The 27,354-nt window shown below is 47.2% G+C and overlaps 1 protein-coding gene across 2 annotated transcripts in view; it reads right to left on the reverse strand.

The window, feature by feature from the left end:
• The window catches only part of FLT4 (fms related receptor tyrosine kinase 4), a 43,047-nt gene extending 28,160 nt beyond the window's left edge, over positions 1-14,887 (reverse strand). For both annotated transcript variants that reach the window (XM_060636445.3, XM_060636444.3), the window contains exon 1: positions 14,726-14,887. In XM_060636445.3, coding sequence (XP_060492428.1) covers positions 14,726-14,792 — 67 coding nt within the window. In that variant the 5' untranslated portion in view covers positions 14,793-14,887. The remainder of the gene's footprint in view (positions 1-14,725) is intronic.
• Between the last annotated feature and the right edge of the window lie 12,467 nt (positions 14,888-27,354).

A 27,354-nucleotide genomic window follows, 5' to 3' on the forward strand; every position in this document is an offset into this window, starting at 1 on the left:
GATGGGCCTTCCCTGCCCACAAGAGCATACCCCTCTCTACGGCAGGGCTGCCCCAGCTCTTGGCCCCGGGCAGCACCTTCCAGGCCCCAAGACAACCAGGGATCTCTACCTCAGGCTGCCCCTTGCCCTTGTCCCTGGCAACAGACTGGGCCCAGCCCCCAGTGAGCTGTGACCTGACTGAATCCCAGTCTCTGGCCCCATAAGCTCACATAAGCTGGGCTGCCGACATGAAGTTGATGGGAGAGACCACCGGCCTTACTCTAAATTGGGGAAGGCCTGGAGTGTGTCACCTTGGCATGGTGACCCCCACATGACTATATGAAGGGCTTTCCCTCCTAAACCCCAGACACACAGCCACTGCTTGTAAGGGGGTCCTTACATGCACAGTGTAGACCCTTCCCAAATGCCCAGAACCAAGGGCCTCCACTGCCCCTGCTGCAAACTCTGCCCGTGACCTCACCCTCTCCCAGGTCCCATGGAGTTCGCCTCCTGTGTCCTTGGCTCCATCTGCTTCTGTCCACCCTCGCAGCCCCCTCTGGCTGCCCCAGCATCCCCCGACACCCCTCGCCTCGTTCCTCCATCCTTCCCACAGGGCTTGACCCCAAACACACAAATAACTCTGCTTTGAAAACCCTCCTGCTGCTCTGCTGCTCATGCAGCTTCTTGCCCCCATTCTCCTTTCAGCAGGACAGCATGTGCTTATGTGTGCACATGCCCATAGGTGTGTGTGTGTGTGTGTGTGTGTGTGTGTGTGTGTGTGGCGTGGATCTGCGTGTTTGTGAGGCTGGTGTATAAGTGGTGTGTGTGGCTTTGTGTGTGGATGTGTATGTGTGTGTCTGACATGTCCATGTGTGCATGCCCATGGGCGTGTGTGAGTGTGTGTGTGAGATCCCGGTAGGGGTGGGAACAGGCCTTGGGGGAGGTCTGGACCTGGAACTCTGGCAGATGCATCCTGCCAGGACCATCGTGAGACAACAGGAAGAGAGGACTGCGTGGCTGGAGGCCCAGGGCTGTGTCCTGTCCCCCCTCCCCCCAACCCACCGTGTCCCATGTCCCTGTCCTTCTGAGGGGCACAGCTCACTACTGACCCACAGGTCCAGCTCCTCTGTCCTTCCCTGCCCACCTCCCTGATACCAGGTGTCCCGCCCTGGCAGCTTATTGTGGGATGCGGATCCTAGAGGACCCCCACTATAGTTGGCTCTACACCACCCTGAACCCTTGACCCCCGACCCACCCTAGGGTGTAGGACAGCACACTCTGTACACTCAGATCTCATTTAAGCCTCATGTGGACAAGAAGGCCACTAGCCAGAGCCTGGCTCTCCCCTTCCCTTCCGTGCCTCCTGTTGGCCAAAACCTTCTAGGCACCACACCACAGTGGGGCAGAGGCAGAAGGCCCTTACTGAGCATCTAGTCTCATTGTACTGACAGGGAAACTGAGGACCTCCAGTTGGACTGCACCATTGCTCTCAGAAAGCAACTCCCCGTCTGGCCACTGTGACCACTGCAAAGTCCCTCCTTAGCCTGAAGGTGTGCCCCCTCCTGATACTCAGACCAGTGGGCTCTGCCACCAGTTCCACCCTCCCCAGGGCAAGTGTTAGCACTCCCTGCACACCAGCCCCCATTGCACACCTCCAGGGCTGGTGTGGGAAGGGGGTGTCCTGCAGAAGGGAGGCTCCCCTCAGGTGGTTAGGGGCTAGGAAGAAATCCCAGGAGAGGTGGGTGTTGAAGGAGAAATGGGATTTTCCAGGTAGCGGAAAGTGAATAAAGCCACACCAAGCAGATGGCTGGCCTCTGAGCTACAGTAGAGGGAGGTCAGTGGGCTTGGGTTTGGACCTGTGAGGGAAGAAAGGATGGGCCCTCCCAGTGGATCAGTTAGGGGTGAGGCCTGAGGCTGGTGTGTGGGCACCAGAGGAGAAGTATGGCAGCCAGCACTCACCTGCCCCTGGCTTGCGCATGCCCTATGGTGAGGCCTGCAGCATTGCCTTGGGACCCCCAGGGTCCCATTTTCTGGGGTACACATCCAGGGCACACCCCTGGCACCCCTGGCTAGGAGCTGTGGCAGATGTCAGCCCAGCTTCTTTGGCAGCAAGCTTTTGCTTCTAAGATAAAGTAGGGGCATGCCAGGACTTTCTGCCCAGTGCCCTTCTCTCCAGCTTCATCCCCTGACACATCTCTGAGAGGCACAGAGTGCTCACCGTTGTCGCAAAGGGCTGGGCTTTTCATATCCTGAAGTCTTTGCTTTCACCTGTCTTTTCACCCTGGACATTTGTACTTCCTTCCCTTCTGCAGAGCCCCCTCTTCAGGGCCTAGTTCACATGTCCCTTCCCTATGGTGGGGCAATCATCATTACTCAGGCAGCTTCTGCCTCCTGGGCTCCTGCTGTTAGAACGTTTATCAGACTGATTTGTGGTTTTCTGGTCACATCTGAAGAGAGGCTGTATTTTATTGATCTTCCTAAGCTCAGTTCAGAGGAGATGTACACTGAAGATTGAGGGGATTGATTCAAGAATGGTAAGATGGATGATGAATGATCAGGTGAATAAATGGATGGGTGTGGGTGGATAGGTGGGAGGGTGGATGGGTGGCTGAATAGTTGGATGGATTGATGGTGGGTAGATGGTTGGTGGATGGATGGAATGATGAATGAGTGGTGGGTGGATTGATGGATGGAGGGTGGATTGGTGAATGGGGCATGGATGAGGGGTAGATGGGTAGATGGGTGGGTGGATTGTGGGTGGATGGGTGGATGGGTGGATAGGAGTGGATGGGTGGATGAATGGGTGGGGGTTGATGGGTGGATGTGGAATGGATGGGTGGACTGTGGGAGGATGAATGGATGAGAGGGTTGGTGAATGGAGGGTGGATGGGTGGATATGGGTGGATAGGTAGATGGGAGTAGATGAGTGGATTGGGGGGTAGATGAGTCGATGGGTGGGTAGATTGTGGGTGGAAAGGTGGATGTTGGAGTGGATTGATGGATGAGGAATGAGGCCTGTAGGATCTTCCTCCATAGAGGGCACCGTACCACCAAAGGAAGCATCCATATCACTGTACTGAACAGACAAGCCATCCATTTTCCTTGCCAACCCTTTTATCATCTGTGCAAGCCTCTCCTTTGTCTCCAGTGCCCCTGTCTTCACTCACTTCCACCAGGCTCTGCATGCTCAGCAGACTTTGCTGTAGACCTCACCATCCTCAGCCTTAACTGAAATATGACTTTCTGAAGCCACCCCTCTCATTGGGGCAGTACTGCTCTCCACTGCACATACCTGGCAATGAAGGGCTCCTTGTGGTCACCTCTGTTCTCTTATGGTACCACCTACTCCCCACTAAAGCTGTCATCAGCTGCCGTCATGGTGACTTCCCTTCATTCTCTGCTCCTAGCTTTCCAGCTCCTGCAACCACAACTCCCACCATTCCCCATGACTTCAGAATCCACGTGGATGACTCACCAGCGTCCTGGCCTTTGTGGTCTTCATCCCTACTGTCCTTCCTCCTCCTCTCAGCCACTCACTTCCTGGGCACACCCTGGATCTGGTCCTCATGAGAACTACACCATTACCAAGTGCCTGCCTTGCCCTGCTCTCCCCATCTCCTCTTGCTAGGTGCCATTATGCCACCTCTGCTAAGTCCTTCAGCCTCATGAAAACTCCTAGTCCAGGGACCCCTCCCCATAGGCAACCCCCTCCCTGGCCTTGCCCTTGTCTACTGGGCATAGTGCGGCCTTCAGCCCATCATCCTGATCCTTTCCTTGCCTCTCACCTTCCACCGCATCCCTGCAGTGCCACCATGGCCCTCAGTGGCTCAGCACACAGTGCAAAGCCAGAGCCCTGTGCTGTTGCCCCACCCCCTTCTTTTCCTGTAGATGGATCCTAAATGAGCCCTCAGACTGAAGTTCAAGGTGTTCTTTCCTCCCTCACTCTCAGCATTAATGAAGTAAAACCATCATATGGAGATCATCTTTCCCCATCCGAACTCTACACCCCCTACCTGGGCCCTGGAACCCCCTGACACTCGCACTCCCAAGGCCAAGACCTCCATCTCCCATCCTATAAACAAGTCTCGCCCCACCCGCCACCACCCATTCCTTGATCCTCTATTCGCTTCCTGTGCCTGTCCCCTTTCCCCTTTCCTATTCCCCTTCACCGCAAAAGCTCTGCTTGCTGCCTTCTCCTCTCAAGTTCATCCATCCTTCCTGTGGGGTGCAGATCTCCTTCTCCTCCAACCCCCTGCTTCAGGGAGCCATTGGTCAAGGCATCCCATGACCTCCATGTTATAGGACCAGTGGGTGCTCCAGGCAGAGAGCAAGGCTGCCTCCTCTTCTGCCACCTGCTGTGAGCTCACTGTACTCTTATCTTCCTCCTTCCCCTCTGCCCAGCACCACATGTACTCCCTCTCACTCTCTTCTCTGTAGGTCTCTTCCCTAAGTGTCTGGATACTTCCAGAGTCTCTACCTCCTGTCCTTCTCTCAACTCCAGCCTGAAGTATCCAGCTGCTGCTGCACTTAGCCACCTTACAGACACCCCAAGTCCGACATTTCTGATACTGAACTCCAGACTCACACCCTCTTCACCTCTGCCCAAGGTTTCTCCTTGATAGTTCCCACCTCTCCATACGGGAGCAGCTGTGGACACGCTTCTCCTCACCCTGGCCAATCACCGACCACCAAAGCATCTCAGAGCCAGCCCCTGCTGTCTCATTGGGGCCTGCCCAACTGCACTTTCCCCCAAAGTGGGCTTCTGGGCCTATTCTTGCCCTCCTTCAGTCCCCCACATAGTTGTAAGTGATACATAGGGAAGAGAAAGGGGCCATATCATGCTCATGGTTAAATCCCTTCAGTGATTTCCCCTGCATTTTCAGGAAAATCCAAACTCCATGGCTAGACCCCTGATCCCTTTCCATTCCCTCTTGGGCCACCCTCACCTTGTGTTCGTGTTCTCCAGCCATCATGCCCTTCAGGCTCTTCCATAATGTGCATGCTCCTTCCTGTCCCGGGGCTTTGAACACACTCCTCCTGATTTGCATCCTCTCACATGCCCTGCACAGGCTGGCTTCTTCTCACCTTAAAGCCTTAGCTTAGCCATGACCTTCTAACCCCTTCTAAAACCTAAATCCCCCTTTAATATTCATCTTAACTTTCTGGTTGCTTCCTTAATCCTTCTTGTCACAACTTGTAATTATCTTATTTACTTATTTGTTTAAGTTACATTTTTCCATTTCCTCTACTAGACAGTAAATTTCAATGGGGTAAGAACCAGGACAGTTTCCTTTTCTACCCCACCCCATGTCTAGCACAGCATCTGGCACAGAATCAAGATTCCATAAATACTTGTTGAATGAATAAATGGATGACCGGATAGACTGATGGATGAATGAGTGAATGGATGGAAATATGGGTGGATGGATGAATGAAAGAAAAGATGGCTAGCTGGACTGTCAGATGGACAGACAGATGAATAGAAGGATGGATGGATAAATAGAAGTACAAATAGATGGAAAGAAGGATGGGTAAATGGATGGATGAAAGGAAGTATGGCTATGTGGAAGGACAGATGTACAGACAAATGGATAGAAGGACGGACAGATGGATAGATGGATGGATGGATGGATGGATGGATGGATGGATGGAAGGGTTGATGAATGGAAGGATGGGTGGATGGAAAGATGGATGAAAGGATGGAAGGGAGGATGGCTAGTTAGGAAGATAAATGGACAGATAGTGGATAGAAGGATGGATAGATGGAAGGATGGGTGGATGGATGGATGGATGGGTGATGGGTGATGGATGAAAGGGTGGAAGGAGGGATGGATAAATAGAAGGATAGATGGACAGATGGATAGAAGGATGGGTAGATGAAAGAATGGGTGGATGGATGGAAGGAAGCAAGGATGGATGAATGGATGGATGGATGGAAGGAAGGAAGCAAGGATGGGTGGTTGCATGGATGGATGGGTGGATAGAAGGATAGGTGGATGGCTGACTGGCTGGCTAAACAAACCTCAGGTTTTCCTTTAGGTTGGAACTATGTCAGACCCTGTCATTCCTCTGGAAAATGTTTCCAATTTTAAAGACCAAGCTCCCTGGTGACCATGTGTACCCCAGAATGCTCAGTAGCTAAGGCAGATTTGGTCCAATGACTGCCTTGTCCAGAGGCTCCATGCTGCCCAACCCCCACCTGCAACCCCAAAGAAGATGCATCCTTCCTGCCTGGTTGTTGTCTGTCCCCACTGTCCTTCCCTTCCCGCAGCAGGAAGCGCTGTCATCCTGGCCTCTGCTGCACTCCCCCTGCCTTCCTGTTCCTGGCCCAGGAACTGGCTTCTTCCTTCCCCTGGCTGGCGTCCCTGGCCCCCCAGCTTGCAACAGAGCAGTCAGGGCAGGCGCTGGGCCGAGGTCAGGGAGGCCAGAGTGCACACCTCCTCTTCTGTGTGCTGTCAGCAGCCTTGGACAGTGGGGACCCTGGAGTCAGCCACAGGCAGCCGGCTGTGGGAGCAGCACACTGGGATCCTGGGTGAGGGGTGAGTCGCAGGGGGCGGGGGTGTGGGAAATTCTGTGCATTAGGCACTGGCCATGACCTTGTAGTCACTGTCTCATTTGATCCTCACACAGCCTGGGAGGAAGGGAAGAATCATGAATCTAGTCAGCAATGAGGAAACTGAGTCTCCCAGCCCCATAGCAGCAGCAGGCTAACAGCTGTGCAGGAGCCCAGGTCTGGAAAAGTCCAGGCCCATCCCTGCCCAGTCCTAGCCCTCACATCTCTCGGTCCCCTTCTCTCCCACCACTAACCTGAGTGCTGGCCTCTCCTCCTCCCTGCTCCCCAGCAGCCTCCTTTTTGGCCTCCAATCTGTCCCTCAGCCCAGAGGGGTGTCGTGACCTGAGGAAACCTGCACTGGACCCTCAAGGCCCTCTGGAGCTGTGCATTCCCTTGGCCTGGCCTCCAGGGTGATGCCCATCCTAACAGGCCCTGCCCTCCTGGCTGGCTTCACCTCCCAATGCTCCTGCCACAGCCAGCATCTACTAGGTCCTTGCCCACCTCCCTGCTTGCTTCAGGTTGTACACTTTGTCCTTCCCTGCTCTCTGTGGCTAGAGAATCACTGCTCCTGCTCCAAGACACTAGGCTGAGCACATTGTCCTTACCCTGGCCCTGATGCTCTACATGGGGAGGATTTGTATCATCAGGCAGCTCCTGGGGGTCATGGCTCTGTCCTCAAGTCCAGTATGGCCAACCTGGGGATGATGTCAGGATTGTCTGTGAGCTCAGGGGTGCCCCCACACACTGCCAGAATATAGTGGTAGTGGTTATTGCATTTGATAATTTCTTCCTGCAGACACTGTCATGGTCACCCTGTGGGTGATGGAGATTATATGGCAGTAATGCCAGTCTGATCCACACATTCCTTAGCAGCTGTGTCCAGAAGGACAGAGGCAGCTATGGCTGCAAACTGGAGGCAAGCTGAGGGAGAAACATGGGAGACAGCTGGCCAGTTGAGGCTGGGTTTGGGGTCTCTATGCATCTGTCCTAGAGCTGAGTAGATCTGGGGAGACCTGCTCCAGGTCTCTCTCTTTCACTCTTGGCCAGAAGGCACAGGGGTGTTCAGTCCTAGAGTCCCCCCACACCTGGCCGGTAACCTCTGTGCCTCCAGAGGTCAAGGGTAGGGTCAAGAGGCCACAGTTCCCTGACCATACAGGGCTGAGATGGCTGGGATGAGAGGGGCTGTTCCCAGAACGTGCTTGGAGCCCCTTGAGCCTGGCTGTGTGCTCCACAATGCCACTCTCTGGCTGTATGGCCTTGGGTAAGTCCCTTGCTCTTTCCAAGCCCCAGTTTTCCTACTTGAGAAATGAGAATTGTTCCCAGGATTACAGGGAACCACAAATAACAATACCACATAAGAATCATAGCAAGGACAAACTGTTGCTGGCTCATGCACACTGAGCCCTTGGCTGTCACTGTCTGCTGAGTGCTTTGTATGTCACAGTTGTGGTGGTGGTGGGGGGTGTCAGAGAAAGCCATGCTGGTAGGAGGGGGTGAGCTGAAATGGGCTTTGTAGACTGAGTAGGAGTTTCTTCCAGGAGAACACACATGGCAGAGGGAAGTGCAAGACCAGAGTATGGCTGACCTTGGATTGTCACAGAGACAGAACTGATGTGGGTCAATGAGGCCACAGAAAAGGGTCCCAGGTCACAGGTCAGCCTCAGACTTTTGGCCTTGCTCCCTGGGGTGCTGCCTTCTGGTGATGGCAGGGCTCTGAGCCCACCTTTGAGCTCCCCCACTCTCCCTGGCAGCTCTCTTGAGCTCCAGCCCTGGTTGGGGGTGGGGCTTGCTTCCAAGATGTCTCTGGCAGGGCACCCCCCAGCCCTCCTACCAAACCACACTCACCACTGGGCAGGATAGCTGGAGCCACAGGGCACACAGCTGTAGATGAGCAAGTGTCTAAAGGATAGAGAATTCCCAGTGTTGGCAAGGATGTGGGCACACAAGCACTCATCATAATAAAAGAATATTCACATGCTTTGATCCCCAAATTCTGCTTACCCCATACATACTATTTAGGATAATAGTAGCAAACATGGATTTAACACTTTTCTGTGTGCCTGCCCAGGCCTATGCACACCACACCCCTCTAACGCCCCACTGAGGTGGGTACTATTCTTGGCATTTCGCGGGTGAGAAAACTAAGGCACAGAAGTTAACTTGTTGCTCAGAGATGATCTCTGAGGGACAGGATTATGGGAAGTTACCACTTACTCTATACAGGATCGCATTATTTGCATTTCTGCAGTTTATGAAATGTAAAGGCCTTCAGCTGATCTGACCATCTTCCTTCCTTCAGCCCAGAAGCATTGCTCTCCCTTCCACTAGGTTTGCCATCCTAGGGACGGTCACCTGTCAGGCATTCCTGACTCTGCCCACCCCCCACAGCCCGTTAGTCATAAAGTCTGTCCATTCTCAGAGGCAGCACCAAAGGCAGGGTGGCTGGGAGCTCTTGGCCTGTCCCTCTTCTCTCCCTGCCCCCCTGGCAGAGGGCTTTGCACTTCCAGCATGCAGACATCTAGCAGTGGATGCCTTCTGCTTGGATAGCCACATCTTAGGTCTGCCCTCCTCCAGTCCCCTGCTGTCTAGCCCTCCAGTCCTCCACTGTCTGGTGTGGCCCACCACACCAGTGTCTTCCCACTGGTCCAGATCTTACCCAGTGGTTAGATTATTTTTCTAGAACACAAGTTGCTTTCCTGCCTAAAACCATTCTGCTGCTTGGCGGCAGAAGCTGAGCTCTTTGCATGGCCTTATCTAGTGCCCACTCCCTAGAGGTACATGCTGAGGCCCCTCCCCCCTCACCGGGGACCCCATTGCATGTTTCTGCAGCTCCATGCAGTGGTCAGCTCATTACATTTGACAGTTGCTTTGTGCAAGGATGAGGGAGCTAATGCTCGCCTTTAATGGTGGCATCCCCAGTATGAGACTTGGCCTGGGATTGCTGCCCACTCCCCCGAGGATCTAGGGGGCAAAGGGGCAGCTGTGGAGGTGAGGGATGGACATGGAGATGTCCTGCATTGAGGTAGGCATGTTGGCCAGGGGCAGACTTGGGAGAAAGGCAACGTGTCTGTGGGGCATGTGGCTTTTGAAAGGTCTCTGGGACAATCAAGGTAAAAATGTCCAGAGGTGGTCAGAAATTTAGTTTCCCCCATGGTCCCCCCTCTAGATCCTTCCTTGGGGAACGTGGACAACCACCTGCCCCTTCTAACCCCTTGGCCCTATGCCATCTGAGACCAGATACTCTAGCACTTAACACTCTAGCAACTTGTGAGCCATTTCACCCCTCTGGCCTTAATTTCCTTATCTCCAAAATGGGCACAATAAGCCTATGACACAAAGCTAAAACTTTCACACACCCTAGGGTAAAGCAATTTGATTTACCATTTTATACTGAGGTGAGGCTCCGCTGCTGGACACTCCAAATGTGCATGTGTGTGTGTGCGTGCCTGTGTGCTGCTTAATACTGAGGAATCTCCATTTGGTAGAATTTAGGGTGGCTTTGAGAATGGGGCTTTAGGTTGGGTGACGATAAGAGCTCCCCCTGGAACTGCCTGAAAGCATGCATTTGTGCCTCTGAGGCACACAGCGAGTGGGAATGAAGCCCCCTCCCACCCACCCACATGGAACAACACCATCCTCCCTCCACCAGCCTAGAGCTCCTGGCAATCTCCCAAAGGCTGGATGAAAGACAAGGTGTATCTAGAGTAGGAGAAAGGTCATGTGCTGAGAGCTGGGGTGTGTTGTGGGTGTGGGCTAGGCAGACACAGGGTTAGGGATGCCCTTGGGACCCCAGTGGGAAGGGTCAAGAACTTGGTGCTTATCATTGGCAGTGCCACTGAAAGGTCAGATCAGATCTGTTTTCTAGAGGTCCCACGGGGGCAGCATGGAGGTGATTTCAGGGAGGGTAGGCTGCCTGAGTCCCCCTGAGGGTGATATGGGGGGAGGGGCACACTGGCAGATGTTGGGCTCCTGGTGCAGGGCAGCTGTGCCAGGCAGTTGCCTGGCCTGCCTGGGGTCAGGGCTCTGCTCCCTGGCGGCAGGACGGGCGGTGTTATCGGACAGCCCAGCTGGCTCAGAGGTGGCCCCCCAGCACTTCTAAATCGGGGCCGTGGGCTCCTGCCACAGGAAGAGGGAAACGCAGGCAGGATGTCCTCTCCTGTGGCCGACAAGTCCTTTCCCATGAACCCCTGCTGACCTCGCTGGACACGTGGCGGGGCTCCCCCACTCGCCACCCAGACCTGCTCCTGCTCGTGGGGCCACCCCCACCCTGGCCTGGCCTGGTGGGAGGGTGGAGGTGGCCTGAGGCTCGGGTCCCGGCCGGGGCGTGCCTGCTGCTGCCCCACCCAGGCCCAGCCCCTGCCAGCACTGAATGCCCGCACCTTCCTGCTCCCAGACTTCTCCCTTTGGCGTGACCGGAAAACTGAGATCCCAGAGGAAGCCAGTGTCTGAAAAGGATCGAAACTCAGGAATCCCTGGCTCCAGCTGGACACGTCGGCTGCCTCTGGCTCTGAAGTCAGTGCAGGGAGTGTGAGGGACTCTCCGGACCCCTTCCTCTGCCCACCTCCCTCTCTGAGAGGCATCTCAGAGAGCCATGGGGGCCAGGTCAGGCCCCAGGGGGGTTGAAATCTGCCATATGGAGGAAAACACCCAAATGACAGCAGTAGGAGTATAAGCTAGATGCAGAGAAGAACTTCCCACTTAATTTCCCTGGGTTCCCTGACTCCTCTCTGCCCTTTTACACTCAAGCACTCCCAAATTTCCTCCTTCCTTATCTGGCCCGGTTGCATCAACTGGGGTCTCCCAGGAAGTCCTGCTGGGCACCTCCACCTGGAGGACCTGCCTCCCAGGGCAGCACTTCCTCTTTCCCTACATGTGCCCCTCCTCCCATCTGGTCAACAGTCTTCACGACCCACTCTGTGGCTTAAGCCAAAGACTAGCATACATCCCTCTCACCCCACCATCTCCTGCTGTCTCCTCCTCTGGTGTATTGTCCTTGCCATGGGCTCCCATCTTGTTTTGCCCCTCTGGCAATGCTTTCAGGGAACCTGACTAGGTGGCTCTCTGTCCAGAACGTCCCCTTTCCAGGTGTGCTGCTGGCTCCTGCCACCTCCAACAGCCTCACCTCCCCCACCCCACCCAAGACTAGTGTCATCTGACTACCCCTGAGTCCCCATAGGCCATCTGCACCTTCCTGCCTCTGAACCTTTCAGGGGTTCTTTGCCCTACTTGGAATTCCCTTCCCTGGAGTCTGCAGACCCTTTCAAGAAGCCCTGAGCTGGAAATGATGCCACCTTCCTGAGCAGCCCACAGCTCCCAGCTGGACCTCATGGGGGTCACTGAGCACCTGCATCCCTATGATACAGATACCATGCCTGTGTCCCTGCCAGTCTGGCACTCAGGAAACCCCTGCAGGATGGGGCTGGTCCAAATCCTCCCTGAGCTACCCTGAGCAGGCACCCTAGCTTGCGACGTGCACAGAACTGCAGTCTCCTTCCCTGGATCAGGGTCCCACTGCCTGGGGCAGGGTGGGGAGGTGGCCAGATCATCCTCTTGTTATGCCTCATTCTCAGTGCGGTGCCTGGTAGTGTGGGCACTGTGCTTTGTGAAGGAAGAGAGCCCTTCAACCACAGTGACTGAGCCGGGGCCAGTGGTCCACAGGACTGAGTAAGGTGGCCCAGCCCCCACATCCTGCCTGCGCTGACTTGCATCCCCCATCCCACCCCCACACCTTTGTCCAGACTTGGGTCTGGCTCAGGGCTGAGTAACAGGGACAGCAGAGAGCTGATTGGCTGGCAGGGGCCACTGTCCTTAGGCCAAGGCAGTCCTGAGCAGTCACTTGCTTCCCCTACCTGTCCCTGAGCTGATTTCCTACTGTCCAATGGCACAAACAGCCTTTCTCTAGAGGGACTCTCCTCCCTCTTGGGCCCATCTTCTGCCACTTGCCCTCTCCACAGGGACACTGCCAAGGCAAAGCTTTTTGGAACTGGACTGGGACCCCAAGACATAAAGTTGGGCCCAAGCACAGCCCTCAAGTGCTTGCCCACTGCACTGCTATGCATGGGGAAACTGAGGTGCAGGGAGAGGAAGATAGAGTCCCAGGCCACAAAGCCAGGAATTTAGGGGCAGAGCTGGGACAAAAATCTGGTTCTAGGACTAACTGCACACCTTTGAGGGGTCAGCTTCAGGGTTCCCAAGATTCTTACCTACCAGTACTTGGCCACCCACCCTGGGTGCCCTGACACTTGGTTACATTTAAGTGTTTATGCGTCTGCTCCAGCATCACCTACCAGGCTGGGAGCTCCTCAGGGCAAATGCAGGGCTCATTTCCTACCAGCCATGCACTGATCCAGTCTGGGCTCTCTTGCTCCACGGACCCCTTCAGCTAACATCCTCTCTCCACTTCACTGCCTGACTTTGGTAAGAGCCACCCGCACTCCCTGTAGGACTGGCCTCATCTGTCTTCACTCTTCCACCCCCTGGGTACCCTACAGCAGGCTCTCCCAGTTCTTACACCTTGTGGTATGTTCCCTGTCTCCCGGGAAGCCTTTTCCTGTTCTAGCTTCCTCCCTGGGGTGGGGGAATCCCGTCCTCGAACCTTTGCTCTGCTCCCACTCCAGCTCCCCAGCCCAGCCTCTCTCTTGAGCCTCATACACTACATGCAACTGCCTGCTGGGTATCTCCTCAAGGTGGGGTCTCCCATTATCAGCCTGACCACCTTCACTTCTCTCCATGTTCATTCAGTCACTCAACAAGCTCACCAAATATCTGTGGGAGCCTAACCTCAGCTGGATGCAGGAGAGCAAGGAAGGACTAAAGGACAGCCCCTCTTCTCTGACCTGCCCCAACTCAGATGTCCTCCTCCAACCTGCCTCTAGATTCATCCACACCTACTTCATCTCCCCTGTCCTCTGCCCTTCACCTTGCCAAGACATAGAGAAGAGGGCTTTGTTATCCTATAGATCTGGGTTGACCATTTCCCTTACTGCTGATCTCTGAGAACCTTGAAGAAGTTACATATGTCTTTATTCTGTGCCCCCCATCTATAAAATGGGTCTAACACTTCCTTGTGAGTTAAAACAGTTAAAACATGTAAAGCCAGTACTCAATATGGGCAGTGTTCAAAAATAGTAAGCTCCCCACCCCCTTCTCCAGCCGTTCCAGCACTTTGCTCCCAACCACTGGGGACCCATGACCCTCCTTCCACCCTCTGATTCCCTGGGTCACTAGATCATGCGTGGACTTCTAGCACATCATCACCAAACCCCTGAGGGGTTATCCCTGACATCTCGATTCAAACATACCCCTCTGTTCCCTCCCTCATCTTCCACACTCCCTTTTCTCCAACCCCACAGGGGCAACTTCTGGTTATATTCCTTTCACAGACCGGACCCTGTCTGTCTTGCGCTTAAGATCCTTCCGTGGCTGCTGCTGCCTTATATATAGTCCAGGCTCTTGAATTTGGCCTTCAAGGCTCCTGACCCATTAAATACAGGGAGCGCTGGAATCCTGCCTCTTGCCACGCTGATCTCTCCTGAATTGCCAACTCAAGACTCCCCTCAAGTTCCCACGTGCACCTGCGCCCAATCCGCCTGACGGCTTCTGTCTCTGGCGGTCCCCGAACCGCTGCCCCGGCAATCTCTGGCCTGGGGAAGGTGGACACCTGCCCGGAGCGCCCTCTGGGGGACCGACCTCGAGTGCAGCTAGGAGGAGTCGGGAAGTGCGCACCCAGGTCTGCGGCCCCGCGGGGATTGCCGCCTCGGTCACCGGGATACTGTCCCCGTTGCGCGAGGGTCTGAGGGCAGAGCCGTGCAGCGCCGGGACTCCGCCGGGGAGCTAGTAAGCAAGCGAAGGATCCTATCTGAGAATGCCGTGCGATGGGGCCAGGCTCCAAGGGAGCTGAGCCACAGACAGTGGAAGGTGGTCGAGGACCCCGAGCACAGTCCCTCCGCTGTGGTGCAGACGGTGCCCGGTCCCTGACCCGGCTGGTCTCCGCCCGCCCTTTCCTGATCCCGGAGGGCCCAGGCCCTAACTGCCGTGCTCCATCGGCGTCCGTATCCCCGGGCTCCCAGCCCCGTCTCCCCTGCTGCCCCAGGCTCCCGGGGGTCCAGTGCCCCCCCCACCCCATCCCTCGTCGCCCCGGGGAAGTATCCCCCCTCGCGGCCAGCCGCGCACTCGCGCGGGCGGCGGGCTCACCGCGCTCGCCGTCGAGCAGTCCGAGGCAGAGCCACAGGCGCAGGCACAGCGCGGCTTCCCGCTGCATCTCCGGCCGCTGCGGCGCGGGTCCGACCTGCGCGGCCGCCGCTTCGGGCTCGGTGTGTGAGCGCGCGGCCAGAGCGCGGGCGGGGCTGGGGCCAGGCCGCGGGCGGGGCGGGGTCCCGGCGGACACCCCCCAGGGGGTGGGGCCAGGCCCGTCGGACCGCCCCTCGCACCTATCAGTCCCGCCCCCTGGCCGGGTGGAGCTTGCCCGCTAGATCCGAGGTACCCGTGTTGCTCAGCGGCTTGGAGGCTGGTTAGTGTCCTCCTTCGGAGTCCGTGGCCGCCCTACAGCCCCCCGGGACCCCTGCGGGCGGACAGAGAATGCAAGTAATGCACCAGTCCTTCACTGCGCGCTGAAAAGGGAATGAACCCCGCAGCGGTCAAGTTTAGACAAAATGTAACGGGGTGTAAAATTTTTCTGTAATTTCCTTTAATCAGTAAATACAGTGTTTAAAGTAATAAAAATAAAAAGCAATGAATACAGTATGTCAAATCTTCGAGAACATTCGGTAAGCTTTGTGTGGCTGGAGGCTGTACCCTTGGGCGAGACATCCAGTGTTAACAAACCTCCGCCCTGCAGGCACCGCCTCCTCTTTAGATCTTCCCCAAATAGTTTTACTCTGAGCTCATTCATAAGTCCTTGTATCAGGTGACGCTTTACTCTCTGACTTGGCAACCCTCTCACAGACTTCCTTTCTCTTTTCAGTTCTGTCTCTAGAATTTTCCTATTTAAAAATAAATCCCATGATGATGACTATCGCAGCCTCCCTCCCCCGCTTTTATTCACACTTCAGTCCCCCCGCCCCCACGCAAAAGTCCATTCATCCTGGCCAAAAACCAAGACCAGATTGTTGATAACAACCATAACCAACTCTCAGCTGAGAGTAAGAATTAAATGTTAGAAATGTGTGATAATTCAGATGATTTAAAAAATTATGTTGGAGGAACCCCGCCACCAAATAAATGAAGTTAGACTTTTTCTCAACTATATATTGATTTTATTACAATATTTTTAGTTTGAAAATAAAAACTTGTTGTAAGATATAGCACACATAAAAAGTATATATCAGTGTATTATAAGTGTTAATTTAAAATATGCCTACACCATCCGGATCAGAGCATATAGAATGGCAGGAGCATTCCAGAAGTCCCCACCCTTTCCCATCACAAACCCCTCCCATACATCCTCCGTGACCCACCAGTCCTGGCCTTATCATTTCCCTGCTTCTGTTTATCTTGTTATTACCCAAAAAAATGTTTTGGCTGTTTTAAAACTTTATTTAAATTGATTCATCCCATATATTCTTTTGTTCAGCATCTTTTGTGTGATACATGTATCACGATGATGGTACATCATCACTCATTTTCATAGCTGTGTGATAACCACAATTAATCTGTCCCTTTACTGTTGAGTTGAGTTTGAGTTGTTACCAGTTCCCAACTTTTGCTGCTAGGAACATACTTGTGTATGTTTCTTGGTGTACATGTGCGCTGTTCTCTAAGCATGTGGCTAGGAGTGAAACTGCTAGGTTAGAGAGTGTGTATCTTCAACTTTGCTGGACAGTAACAGCTGTTTTTGTTGTTGTTGTTGTTGTTATTTGTACTATTTTGCACTCCACAGCAGTGTAATTAGTTCCCTGTACTCTGTATCTTCACTGGCACAGTATTGTCAGTTTTGATTTCTTAAATTTAGCCATTCTGGTTGGCTTATAGGGGCAATCTCATTATGATTTTCATTAGCTTTCCCCTTATTACTGTTGAAGCTGAACACATTTTTATAATTGACCATTTAAATTTTAAGTTGTTTGCTCTTTACCACTGTCTGTTGTCTTTTTCTTACTGATTTGTAGAAGTTCTTTATATATTCTGGATATGAGCCCTTTGCCAGTTTTGGATATTATTGCTGTGCAACAGATTACTCCAAAGTGTAGTGATATAAAACAGCAACCATTTTATTTTGCTCAGGCTTTTGAAAGGCAGAAATTTGAGAAGGAGTTGGCTGGGTAATTTTTACCTGGGGTCTCTCATGAAATTGCTAAAAGCTATCCAAAGGCTTGATTGGGTTGGACAGTTGGCAGGTGATGCTGGTTGTTGCCTGGGAACTCACCTGGGGCTGTCAACCAGCATCCATGGCCATTCCAGCATGGCAACCTCAGAATAGTAGAGCTGGCTTCCCCAGATAAGTACCCCAAGAGAACCAGCTGGAAGCTACATGGTCTCAAAGTGGTAGTTACAGCCTCCTGGGGAGACATACTATCCAGCTTTTAGATAGGGAGAGGCAAGGTCACACTGACGAAGAGCATGTGGGAAGGGAGATACTGTTGAGCCATCTTTGGAAAATACACTTGGCCACAATGTGCTGCTGGAATCCTCTCTCCCATTCAGTATCTTTTCACCCTCTTAATGGTGTCTTTTTTGGGGGGAGAGTGGGAAGGATGTGAGACAAAGGATCTTAAATTTAATGCAGAACCCTTATTTTCCTTATGGTTGTGCTATTTGTATCCTTTTAAAGAAATCTCTTTCTTGCATGAAGATATTTACTATTTTTTTATCATTTACAAATTTTTTTTAAAAAATTGAAAAAAAAATTTTAATGTTTATTTTTGAGAGAGAGAGAGAGAGAGAGGCAGAAAGAGAGAGAGACAGAATGCCATCGGGGGAGGGGCAGAGAGAGAGAGAGAGAGAGGGAGAGAGAGAGAGACAGAGCATGAGTGGGGGAGGGGCAGAGAGAGAGGGAGACACAGAATCCGAAGCAGGCTCCAGGCTCTGAGCTGTCAGCACAGAGCCCTATGTGGGGCTCGAACTCATGAACCTCGAGATCATGACCTGAGCCAACATCTGATGCTTAACCGACTTAGCCACCCAGGTTCCCCTATCATTTAAAAATTTTAATTGTTTTGTCTTTCACATTTATTTTTTTAAGTTTATTTATTTATTTTGAGAGAGAGAGAGAGAGAGAGAGAAAGAAAGAGACGGACAGAGAGAATTCCAAGCAGGCTCCGCATTGTCAGTACAGAGCCCAATGAGAGGCTCGATCTCACGAACCCATGAGATCATGACCTGAGCCGAAATCAAGAGTCAAAGACTCAACTAACTGAGCCACCCAGGTGCCCCCAGGGTGGTTAGTCCTCTTACATTCAAAGTGATTGTTGATGTGGCCAGGTTTAAATTTGCCACCTTGATATCATGCTTTGGTTTCCTATTCATCGCATCTGTCTTTTGTTTCTTGTTTTGTCTTTCTCTTTTTTGGACTGAGTACTTCTATGGTTTCATTTTATCTCTCTTGTTGGCTTATTAGCCATAACTCTTTGTTTTCTGACTTTAGAGGTTGCGTTAGGGTTTATGGTATATATCTTTAACTCATATTAGTCTACCTTCAAGTGATAATATACTGCTTCACATTGTTGATGGAAGTTTGAATTGTTACCGGTTTCCAATTTTTGCTGCTAGGAACATGCTTGTATATGTTTTTTGGTGTACATGTGCCTGTTCTCTAAACATGTGGCTAGGAGTGAAACTGCTAGGTCAGAGAGTATATTCTTCAACTTTGCTGGACAGTAACAGCTATTTTTTTGCAATAGTTTACCTCCATTCTCCTCTCTCAGCTTTGATGCAATTGTTGTCATTCATTTCACTTGCTCCTATCATAAGCCCCACAACACCTGATCATTCCTTTTGTCTAGTCACTTATCTTTCAAAGACATTTAAATAATAAGAAAAAATGTTGTATATTTATCATTTCTGATCTGTCAACATTAGGTATCATTTTCTTTCTGCCCATAGGACCTTTTTTTTTTTTTTTTTTTTTTAACATTTCTTTCAGTGTGAGTCTGCTAGTGATGAATTCTCTCAGGTTTTGTAGGTCTGAAAAGTCTTTATTACTTCTATCTTCTTCTGGGACTCTAATTACAAGAATACCAGATCATTTGATATTGTCCCATAGTTTTCCAAGACTTATTTTTTAGCCTTTTTACTTAAAAATTTTTTTAACGTTTATTTATTTTTGAGACAGAGAGAGACACAGCATGAACGGGGGAGGGGCAGAGAGAGAGGGAGACACAGAATCGGAAGCAGGCTCCAGGCTCTGAGCCATCAGCCCAGAGCCCGACGTGGGGCTCGAACTCACGGACCGCAAGATCGTGACCTGAGCTGAAGTCGGATGCTCAACCGACTGAGCCACCCAGGCGACCCTAGCCTTTTTATTTTTAAAAAATTGGGGTAAAATGCACATAACAGAAGCTTTACTATCTTAACTATTTTTAAGTCCAGCAGCATTAACACTCACATTGTTGTGCCATCATCCCCATTGTCCATAAACAATAACTCCCCTCTCATCTTCCCCTCAACCTCTGGAAACCATCACAGATGTATTTTCCATCTGTATAAATTTGATGACTCTAGGTACTTCTTATAATTGGAATCATACAGTATTTGTCCTTTTGTAACTTATTTGTCCTTATTTCACTCAGCATAATTTTCTCAATGTTCATCTATGTTGTTTGTAGCATGTGTCAGAATTTCATTCCTTTCTAAGGCTGAACATCATTCTATTGTGTGTATACAACATTTTGCTTATCCATTCATCTGTCGATGTACACATGGGTTGCTTCTACCTTTTGGCTATTGTGAATAATGCTGTTATGAATGAGTGTGAAAATACCTTTTTGAGTCCCTGATTTATGTACATTGCTTTGGGTATACACCTAAGGGAATTACCGGCTCATATGATAACTTTATTTTTAATTTTTTAAGGAACTTCCATACTGTTTTACAGCAGCTACATAATTTTAGTCTCCTATCAACAGTACACACAGATTCCAATTTCTCCACATTCTCACCAACACTTGTGATTTTCTGTGTTTTTCCTTCGGTAGTAGCCATCTAATGGTTGTGAGGTGGTATCTTATTATGATTTTAATTTGTATTTTCCTATTGGTTAATGGTGTTGAGCATCTTTTCATGTCTTTATTGGCCATTTGTACATCTTCTTTGGAGGAATGTCTATTTAAGTCCTTTGCCATTAAAAATTTTTTTCTTTTAGCCTATTTTTCTAGTGTATTTCAGTTTGATGGTTTTTACTGATTTTTCAAGTTCCCTGGTTTCTTTTTTCTGCTAATCTTCTATTAGGTATTTTCATTTCTTTTTTTTTTTATATATATTAACTTGTTTTATTTTTTATTTTTTTAAATTTACATCCAAATTAGTTAGCATACAGTGCAACAATGATTTCAGGAGTAGATTCCTTACTGCCCCTTACCCATTTAGCCCATCCCCCTCCCACAACCCCCCTCCCCCCGCCAGTAACCCTCAGTTTGTTCTCCATATTTATGAGTCTCTTCTGTTTTGTCCCCCTCCCTGTTTTTATATTATTTTTGATTCCCTTCCCTTATGTTCATCTGTTTTGTCTCTTAAAGTCCTCATGAGTGAAGTCATATGATTTTTGTCTTTCTCTGACTAATTTCACTTAGCGTAATACCCTCCAGTTCCATCCACGTAGTTGCAAATGGCAAGATTTCATTCTTTTTGATTGCTGAGAAATACTCCATTATATATATATACCAATCTTTATCCATTCATCCATCAATGGACATTTGGGCTCTTTCCATACTTTGGCTATTGTTGATAGTGTTGCTATAAACATGGGGATGCATGTGTCCCTTCGAAACAGCACACCTGTATCCCATAGATAAATGCCTAGTAGTGCAATTGCTGGGTCGTAGGGTAGTTCTATTTTTAGTTTTTTGAGGAACCTCCATACTGTTTTCCAGAGTGGCTGCACCAGCTTGCATTCCCACCAAAAATGCAAAAGAGATCCTCTTTTTCCTCATCCTCACCAATATCTGTTGTTGGCTGAGTTGTTAATGTTAGCCATTCTGACAGGTGTAAGGTGGTATCTCATTGTGGTTTTGATTTGTATTTCCTTGATGATGAGTGATGTTGAACACTTTTTCATGTGTCGGTTGGCCATCTGGATGTCTTCCTTGGAGAAGTGTCTATTCATGTCTTTTGCCCATTTCTTCACTGGATTATTTGTTTTTTGGGTGTTGAGTTTGATAAGTTCTTTATAGATTTTGGATACTAACCCTTTATCTGATACGTCGTTTGCAAATATCTTATCCCATTCTGTTGGTTGCCTTTTAGTTTTGCTGATTGTTTCCTTTGCTGTGCAGAAGATTTTATTTTTATGAGGTCCCAGTAGTTCATTTTTGCTTTTGTTTCCCTTGCTTCCAGAGACGTGTTGACTAAGAAGTTGCTGCGGCCAAGGTCAAAGAGGCTTTTGCCTGCTTTCTCCTTGAGGATTTGATGGCTTCCTGTCTTACATTGAGGTCTTTCATCCATTTTGAGTTTATTTTTGTGTATGGTGTAAGAAAGTGGTCCAGGTTCATTTTTCTGCAGGTTGCTGTCCAGTTTTCCCAGCACCACTTGCTGAAGAGACTGTGGATTGGATATTCTTTCCTGCTTTGTCGAAGATTAGTTGGCCATACGTTTGTGGGTCCATTTCTGGGTTCTCTATTCTGTTCCATTGATCTGAGTGTCTGTTCTTGTGCCAGTACCATACTGTCTTGATGATTACAGCTTTGTAGTATAGCTTGAAGTCTGGGGTTGTGATGCCTCCTGAATAGCCAAAGCAATCTTGAAAAAAAAATTTTTTAATGTTTATTTATTTTGAGACAGAGAGAGACAGAGTGCAAGCTGGGGAGGGGCAGAGAGAGAGGGAGACACAGAATCTGAAACAGGCTTCAGGTTCTGAGCTGTCAGCACAGAGCTTGATGCAGGGCTCGAACCCATGAACCGTGAGATCATGACCTGAGGCAAAGTCAGACACTCAACCAACTGAGCCACCCAGGTGCCCCAAAGAGAAAAATCTTTAAAGCAGCCAGAGAAAAATGAATCATCACCTATAGGAATTCCCTGTAAGATTAACAGTTGACTTCTCAGCAGAAACAATGGATGCCAGAAGACACTCGGATGACATATTCAAAGTGTTCAAAGAAAAAAAATCCCTGTCAACCAAGAATCCCATAGATAATATAACTCCCTTTCAAAATGAAGACATAATAAAGACATTCCTGATAAATAAAAATTGAGAGAATTTGCTGCCGGAAAATTCACCTTACAAAAAATACTGCAGAATTTCTCCAGGCTGGAAGTAAGTGATCACAGATAATAATTCAATTTCATGTGAAAAAACAAAGAACACCAATAACAGTAATTATAAAAGACAGTTCAAATGAATATTTCCTTTCCTTTCTACTCCTAACAGATTTAAAAACAATTATATAAAATAATATGTATGTAATATCTTGTTGATCCTTTAAAATATAGAAATGTAACATATTTGCAATAATAACATAAGGGAGGAGAGTGTGAGCAAAGCTGTACTGAGTTGAAGACATAACTCTGGGTAGTAACTTGAAGCCACAGTAACATATAAAGAAATCCAGAAATGGTAAATGAAAAGGCTAAAGTGACAGAAGCTATAACTGTATACTTGATCCCCTTTCTTATCTCAGCTTCTTTATTTTTTTTTAAAGTTTATTTTGAGAGAGAGAGGGAGAGAGCACATGTGAGCAAGCAGTGGTGGGGAAGGGGCATAGAGAGAGGGGAAGAGAGAATCCCAAGCAGACTCTATGCTGTCAGTGAAGAACCTGATGTGGGCTTGATCCCATGAACTATGAAATCACAACCTAAGCAGAAATCAAGAGTTGGATGCTTAACTGACTAAGCCACCCAGGTGCCTCTCAGCTTCTTTAAAAGATAAAATTAACAAGAAGATGTGGCATATATACACAATGGAATATATTCAACCATAAAAAAGAATCAAAAAAGAATGAAATCTTGCCTTTTGAAACAACATGGATAGAGCCAGAGGGCAAAATGCTAAGTGAAATATGCCAGGCAGAGAAAGACAAATACCATATGATTTCACTCATATATGGAATTTAAGAAAGAAAACAAATGAACAAAGGACAAAAAAGGAGAGAGACAAACCAAGAGACAGACTCTTACAGAGCAAACTGATGGTTATGAGAGGGGATGTGGGTGGGGGGATGAGTGAAATAGGTGATGGGGATTAAAGAATACACTTATCATAATGAGCACTGAGTAATGTATAGAGTTGTTGAATCGCTAGATTGTCCACCTGAAACTAACATAATATGTTAGTTGTATGTTAGCCATACTGGAATTAAAATAAACATTTAATTAAAAAATTAAATTAAAGACATAAAATTATGTAAAGTTCTAATTAAAACCTTAAATTTTTAACAGTGTATTCTATTTGTAACAGGGATGGAATATGTCCAACTATAATACCACAAAAAAAGGGTGTATCCTATATCTTACTGGGATTGAGTCAGTACAAATATGAGTAGATTGTGATTGGTTAAGATGTATGTGTAAGCCCAAGAGCAATCACTAAGGAAATAACAACAAAAAAAGTTTAAAAAAATCATTAAATAAATTAAAGTTACATAAGAAGATATTATTGCAAAAGAGAATAGAATAGCAATAGAAGAAGAAAATAGAAGAACAAAAAATACATGAGACATATAGAAAACAGGAAAAATGAGATGGTAAACAAACCCATCTATATCAATAATAATAAATGTGAATGGATTGAATAATCTATTCAAAAGATAGAGATGATCAGACTGTACAAAAATAAGACCCAACAATATGCTGTCTATAGGATACACACTTTAGATTAAAAGATACAGATGGATTGAATGTAAAAGGCTAGAAAAAGATACATCATGCAAACCGCAGCCATACAAAACCTGGTGTGGCTGGGCTAATATCAGTCAAAATAATCTTTAAAACAAATGATGTTACTAGAGATAAACAGGAACATTTTATTATGGTAAAAGGGTCAATCCATCATGAAGATATAGTAATTATAAAAAAATATGCACCTAACAACAGAGCATTAAAATACATGAATCAAAACCTGACACAATAAAGGAAGAAATAGTCTATTAACTGCAGGGTTGGATACTTTAAACCCTACTTTTAATAATGGATAGAACAACTAGACACAAGATCGACAAGGAAATCGAAGACTTGAATGACACTAAAACCAGTTGGATCCATAGGATCTATAGAACACTCAAACTTTCAATAGCAGAAACATACATTCTTCTCAAGTGCACAAGTGAGAGTCCCCGAGGAAGCCATATGCTAGGCTATAAAGCAAATTTCAATAAATGTAAAAGAATTGAAATTAGACAAAGCATGCTAACTACAATAGATTGAAATGAAAAATCAACCACAGAGAGAAATTTGGGAAACTCACACACATGTGGAAATTAAACAACACATTTCTAAATACCCAATGGTCCAAGAAGAAATCAAAAAGGAAATTAGCAAATACTTTGAGGTCAATGACATAAAGACACAACATACAAAACGTATGGGATGCAGCTAAGGTAATAGCTGTAAATGCCTATATTAGAAAAGAACAAAGATCTCACTAGTAACCTAACCTTCTGCCCTAAGACCCTAGAAAAAGAAGAATACACTAAGCCTTATGAAAGAAGATGAAAGGAAATAATAAGATCCAGGGGGAAATTAATGAAATTGAGAATAGAAAAACAATATAGAAAATTAATGAAGCAAAAAGTTAATTTTATGAAGAAAATTGACAATACTGACAAACCTTTAGCTAGACTAAGAGAAAAGGAGACAATGCAAATTAGTAGAATAAAAAAATGAAATATGAGACATTACCAGTGACCTTACAAGAAGAAAAAGGAGTATGAAGGAATAGTATGAACAATTGTATGCCAGTAAATTACATAACTGAAGTGAAATGTACAAATTCCTAGAAATATACAAACTACCAAAATTGACTTCAAGAAAGAATAGATAATCTGAATATACCTGGAGTAAGTAAACAGATTGAATTAGGAACCAAATAAACTACCCACAAGGAAAATGCCTAGGCCCAGATAGCTTCAGTGGTATATTCAATGAAACATTTAAAGAATTAATACCAATTGTTCACAAACCCTCCTAAGACACATCCTAACTCATTCTATGAAGACATTATTACCTTGATACCAAAACAAAACAAAACAAAAACATCATAAGGAAAGAAAACCACACCCTAATATTTTCTATGAATATAGATGCAATAATCCTCAACAAAATACTAACAACTAATATCTATCAACATGTAAAAGTAACTATACATTATGACCAAGAGGGATTCATTCCAGTATTGCAAGGTTAGTTTAACATTTGACAATCAATTAGTGTAGTGCACATTTCAAGAGGCTAAAAAAAATAATCCACAACATTATATCAATTGATGCAGAAAATGCATTTGACAAAATTCAGTACCTTTTTGTGATAAAAGCACTAAAAGAATAGGAATAGGTTCACCTGAACCACACATGTGACCATTTGAAAATGAAATTAAGAAAACAATTGTATGTACATATAAACAAAACGCTTAGGAATAAATTTAACAAAAGAAGTTAAAAAATTATACCCTGAAAACTACAAGATATTACTGAAACTTTAAAGATTTAAATAAATGGAATGATAGTTCATGTTTTAGGATTGGAATTGTGACGATGACATTAATATTAATTAATATTGTGAAAATAACAATACTTCCCGGACTGACCTATAGATTCAAGGTAATTCCCATAAAATTCCTTTTTACAGATGTTGACAGGCTGGTTCTAAAACCCAAGGTACCCAGAATTGCAAACAATCTTGAAAAAGAAAAAAAAAAGATGGAGGACTCACGACTTTTTGTCTTCAAAATTTTCCATAAAGCAACAATAATCCAGACAGCATAGCAGTGGCATAATGTAGACATAAAGATCAATAGGGTAGAATTAAAAGTCTAGCAATAAACTTATTTGTATATGGTCAATTGATTTTTGAGAGGGACCCACTGATTTTTGGCATGGGTGCCAAGATCATTCCATGGGAAAGGAATAGTCTCTTCAGCAAACAGTGCTCAGATAATTGGACAGCTACATGCAAAAGAATGAAGTTGGACCTTTTCCTTACACCATATACAAAAATTAACTCAAAGTGTATCAAGACCTGAATGTGAGAACCAGAACTGTAAAATTCTTGAAAGAAAACTTAGGGGTAAATCTTTGTGACTTTTGATTTGGTAAATGATTCTTAGATCTGACACCAAATGCACAAGCAACAGAAGAAAAACATGGATAAACTGGGATTTATTAAAATTAAGAAAATTTGTACACCAAAAGGCATGAGCAAAAGCATGAAAAAACAGATTATAGAATGGGAGAAAATATTTTCAAATCATATACCTGATAAAGCACTTGTATCTAGAATCTATAAAGAACTCTTTGGGGCATCTGAGTGGCTCATTCAGTTAAGCATCCAATCTTGATTTTGGCTCAGGTCATACTCTCATGGGTTCATTGGTTTGAGCCCCGTATTGAGCTCTGTGCTTACAGTGTGGAGCCTGCTTGGGATTCTCTGCCTCCCTCTCTCTCTCCATCCCACCCACCCCCACTCATGCTCTCTCTCTCTCTCAAAAAATAATTCTTACAGCTCAGTAATAACAAGATAGTTCAATTAAACGTGGGCAAAAGATCTAAATAGACACTTCTCCAAAGAAGAGCTACAAGTGGCCAATAATAACATGAAAGATGCTCAACGTCATTAGTCATCAAGGTAATGCAAATCAAAACCACCATGAGAAGCTACTTCACACCTACTAGGATGGCCATGATCAAAATAATGAACAATAACAAGTTTTGGTGAGGAAGGGAAGAAACTGGAATTCCCACATACTTCTGGTGGGAACTACTTTGGAAACTATTCAGCAGTTCCTCAAAAAGTTAAACAGAGTTACCATATGACCCAAGAATTTCACTGGTGTGTATATATTCAAGAGAAATGAAAATATATGTCCACAAAAATATGTAAACAAATGTTCATAGCAGCATTATTCAGAATAACCCAAAGGTGAAACAACTCATTTCTACCAACTGATGAATGGGGAAGTTAAATGGGGTTATATCCATACGGTGGAATATTGTTCTGCTATGAAAAGGAATGAAGTAATGATACATACTACAATATGATAGTAGTTGCTTAAGGCTGGTGCAAGGGAGCATAGGAGAATGATAGTGAAAGAGTACTAGTTTTCTTGTTTTTTTAATGTTTATTGATTTTTTAGAGAGAGAGATAGAGCACGAGTGGGGGAGGGGTCAGAGAGAGAGGGGGACACAGAATCTAAAGCAGGCTCCAGGCTTTGAGCCTGTCAACACAGAACCTGACCTGGGACTTGAACCAATGAACCGTGAGATCATGACCTGAGCTGAAGTTGGATGCTTAACTAACTGGGCCACCCAGGCACTCCCTACTAGGTTTCTTTTTTTCTTTTTTTAATAATTTATTTATTTTTTAATTTACATCCAAGTTAGTTAGTGTATAGTGCAACAATGATTTCAGGAGTAGATTCCTTAATGCCCCTTACCCATTTGGCCTATTCCCCCTCCAGCAACCCTCTGTTTGTTCTCTATATTTAAAAGTCTCTTAAGTTTTGTCCCCCTCCCTGTTTTTAT

Source organism: Panthera onca, chromosome A1, assembly GCF_046562875.1.
Source record: "Panthera onca isolate mPanOnc1 chromosome A1, mPanOnc1 haplotype 2, whole genome shotgun sequence".
NCBI classification, from domain to species: Eukaryota; Metazoa; Chordata; class Mammalia; order Carnivora; family Felidae; genus Panthera; species Panthera onca.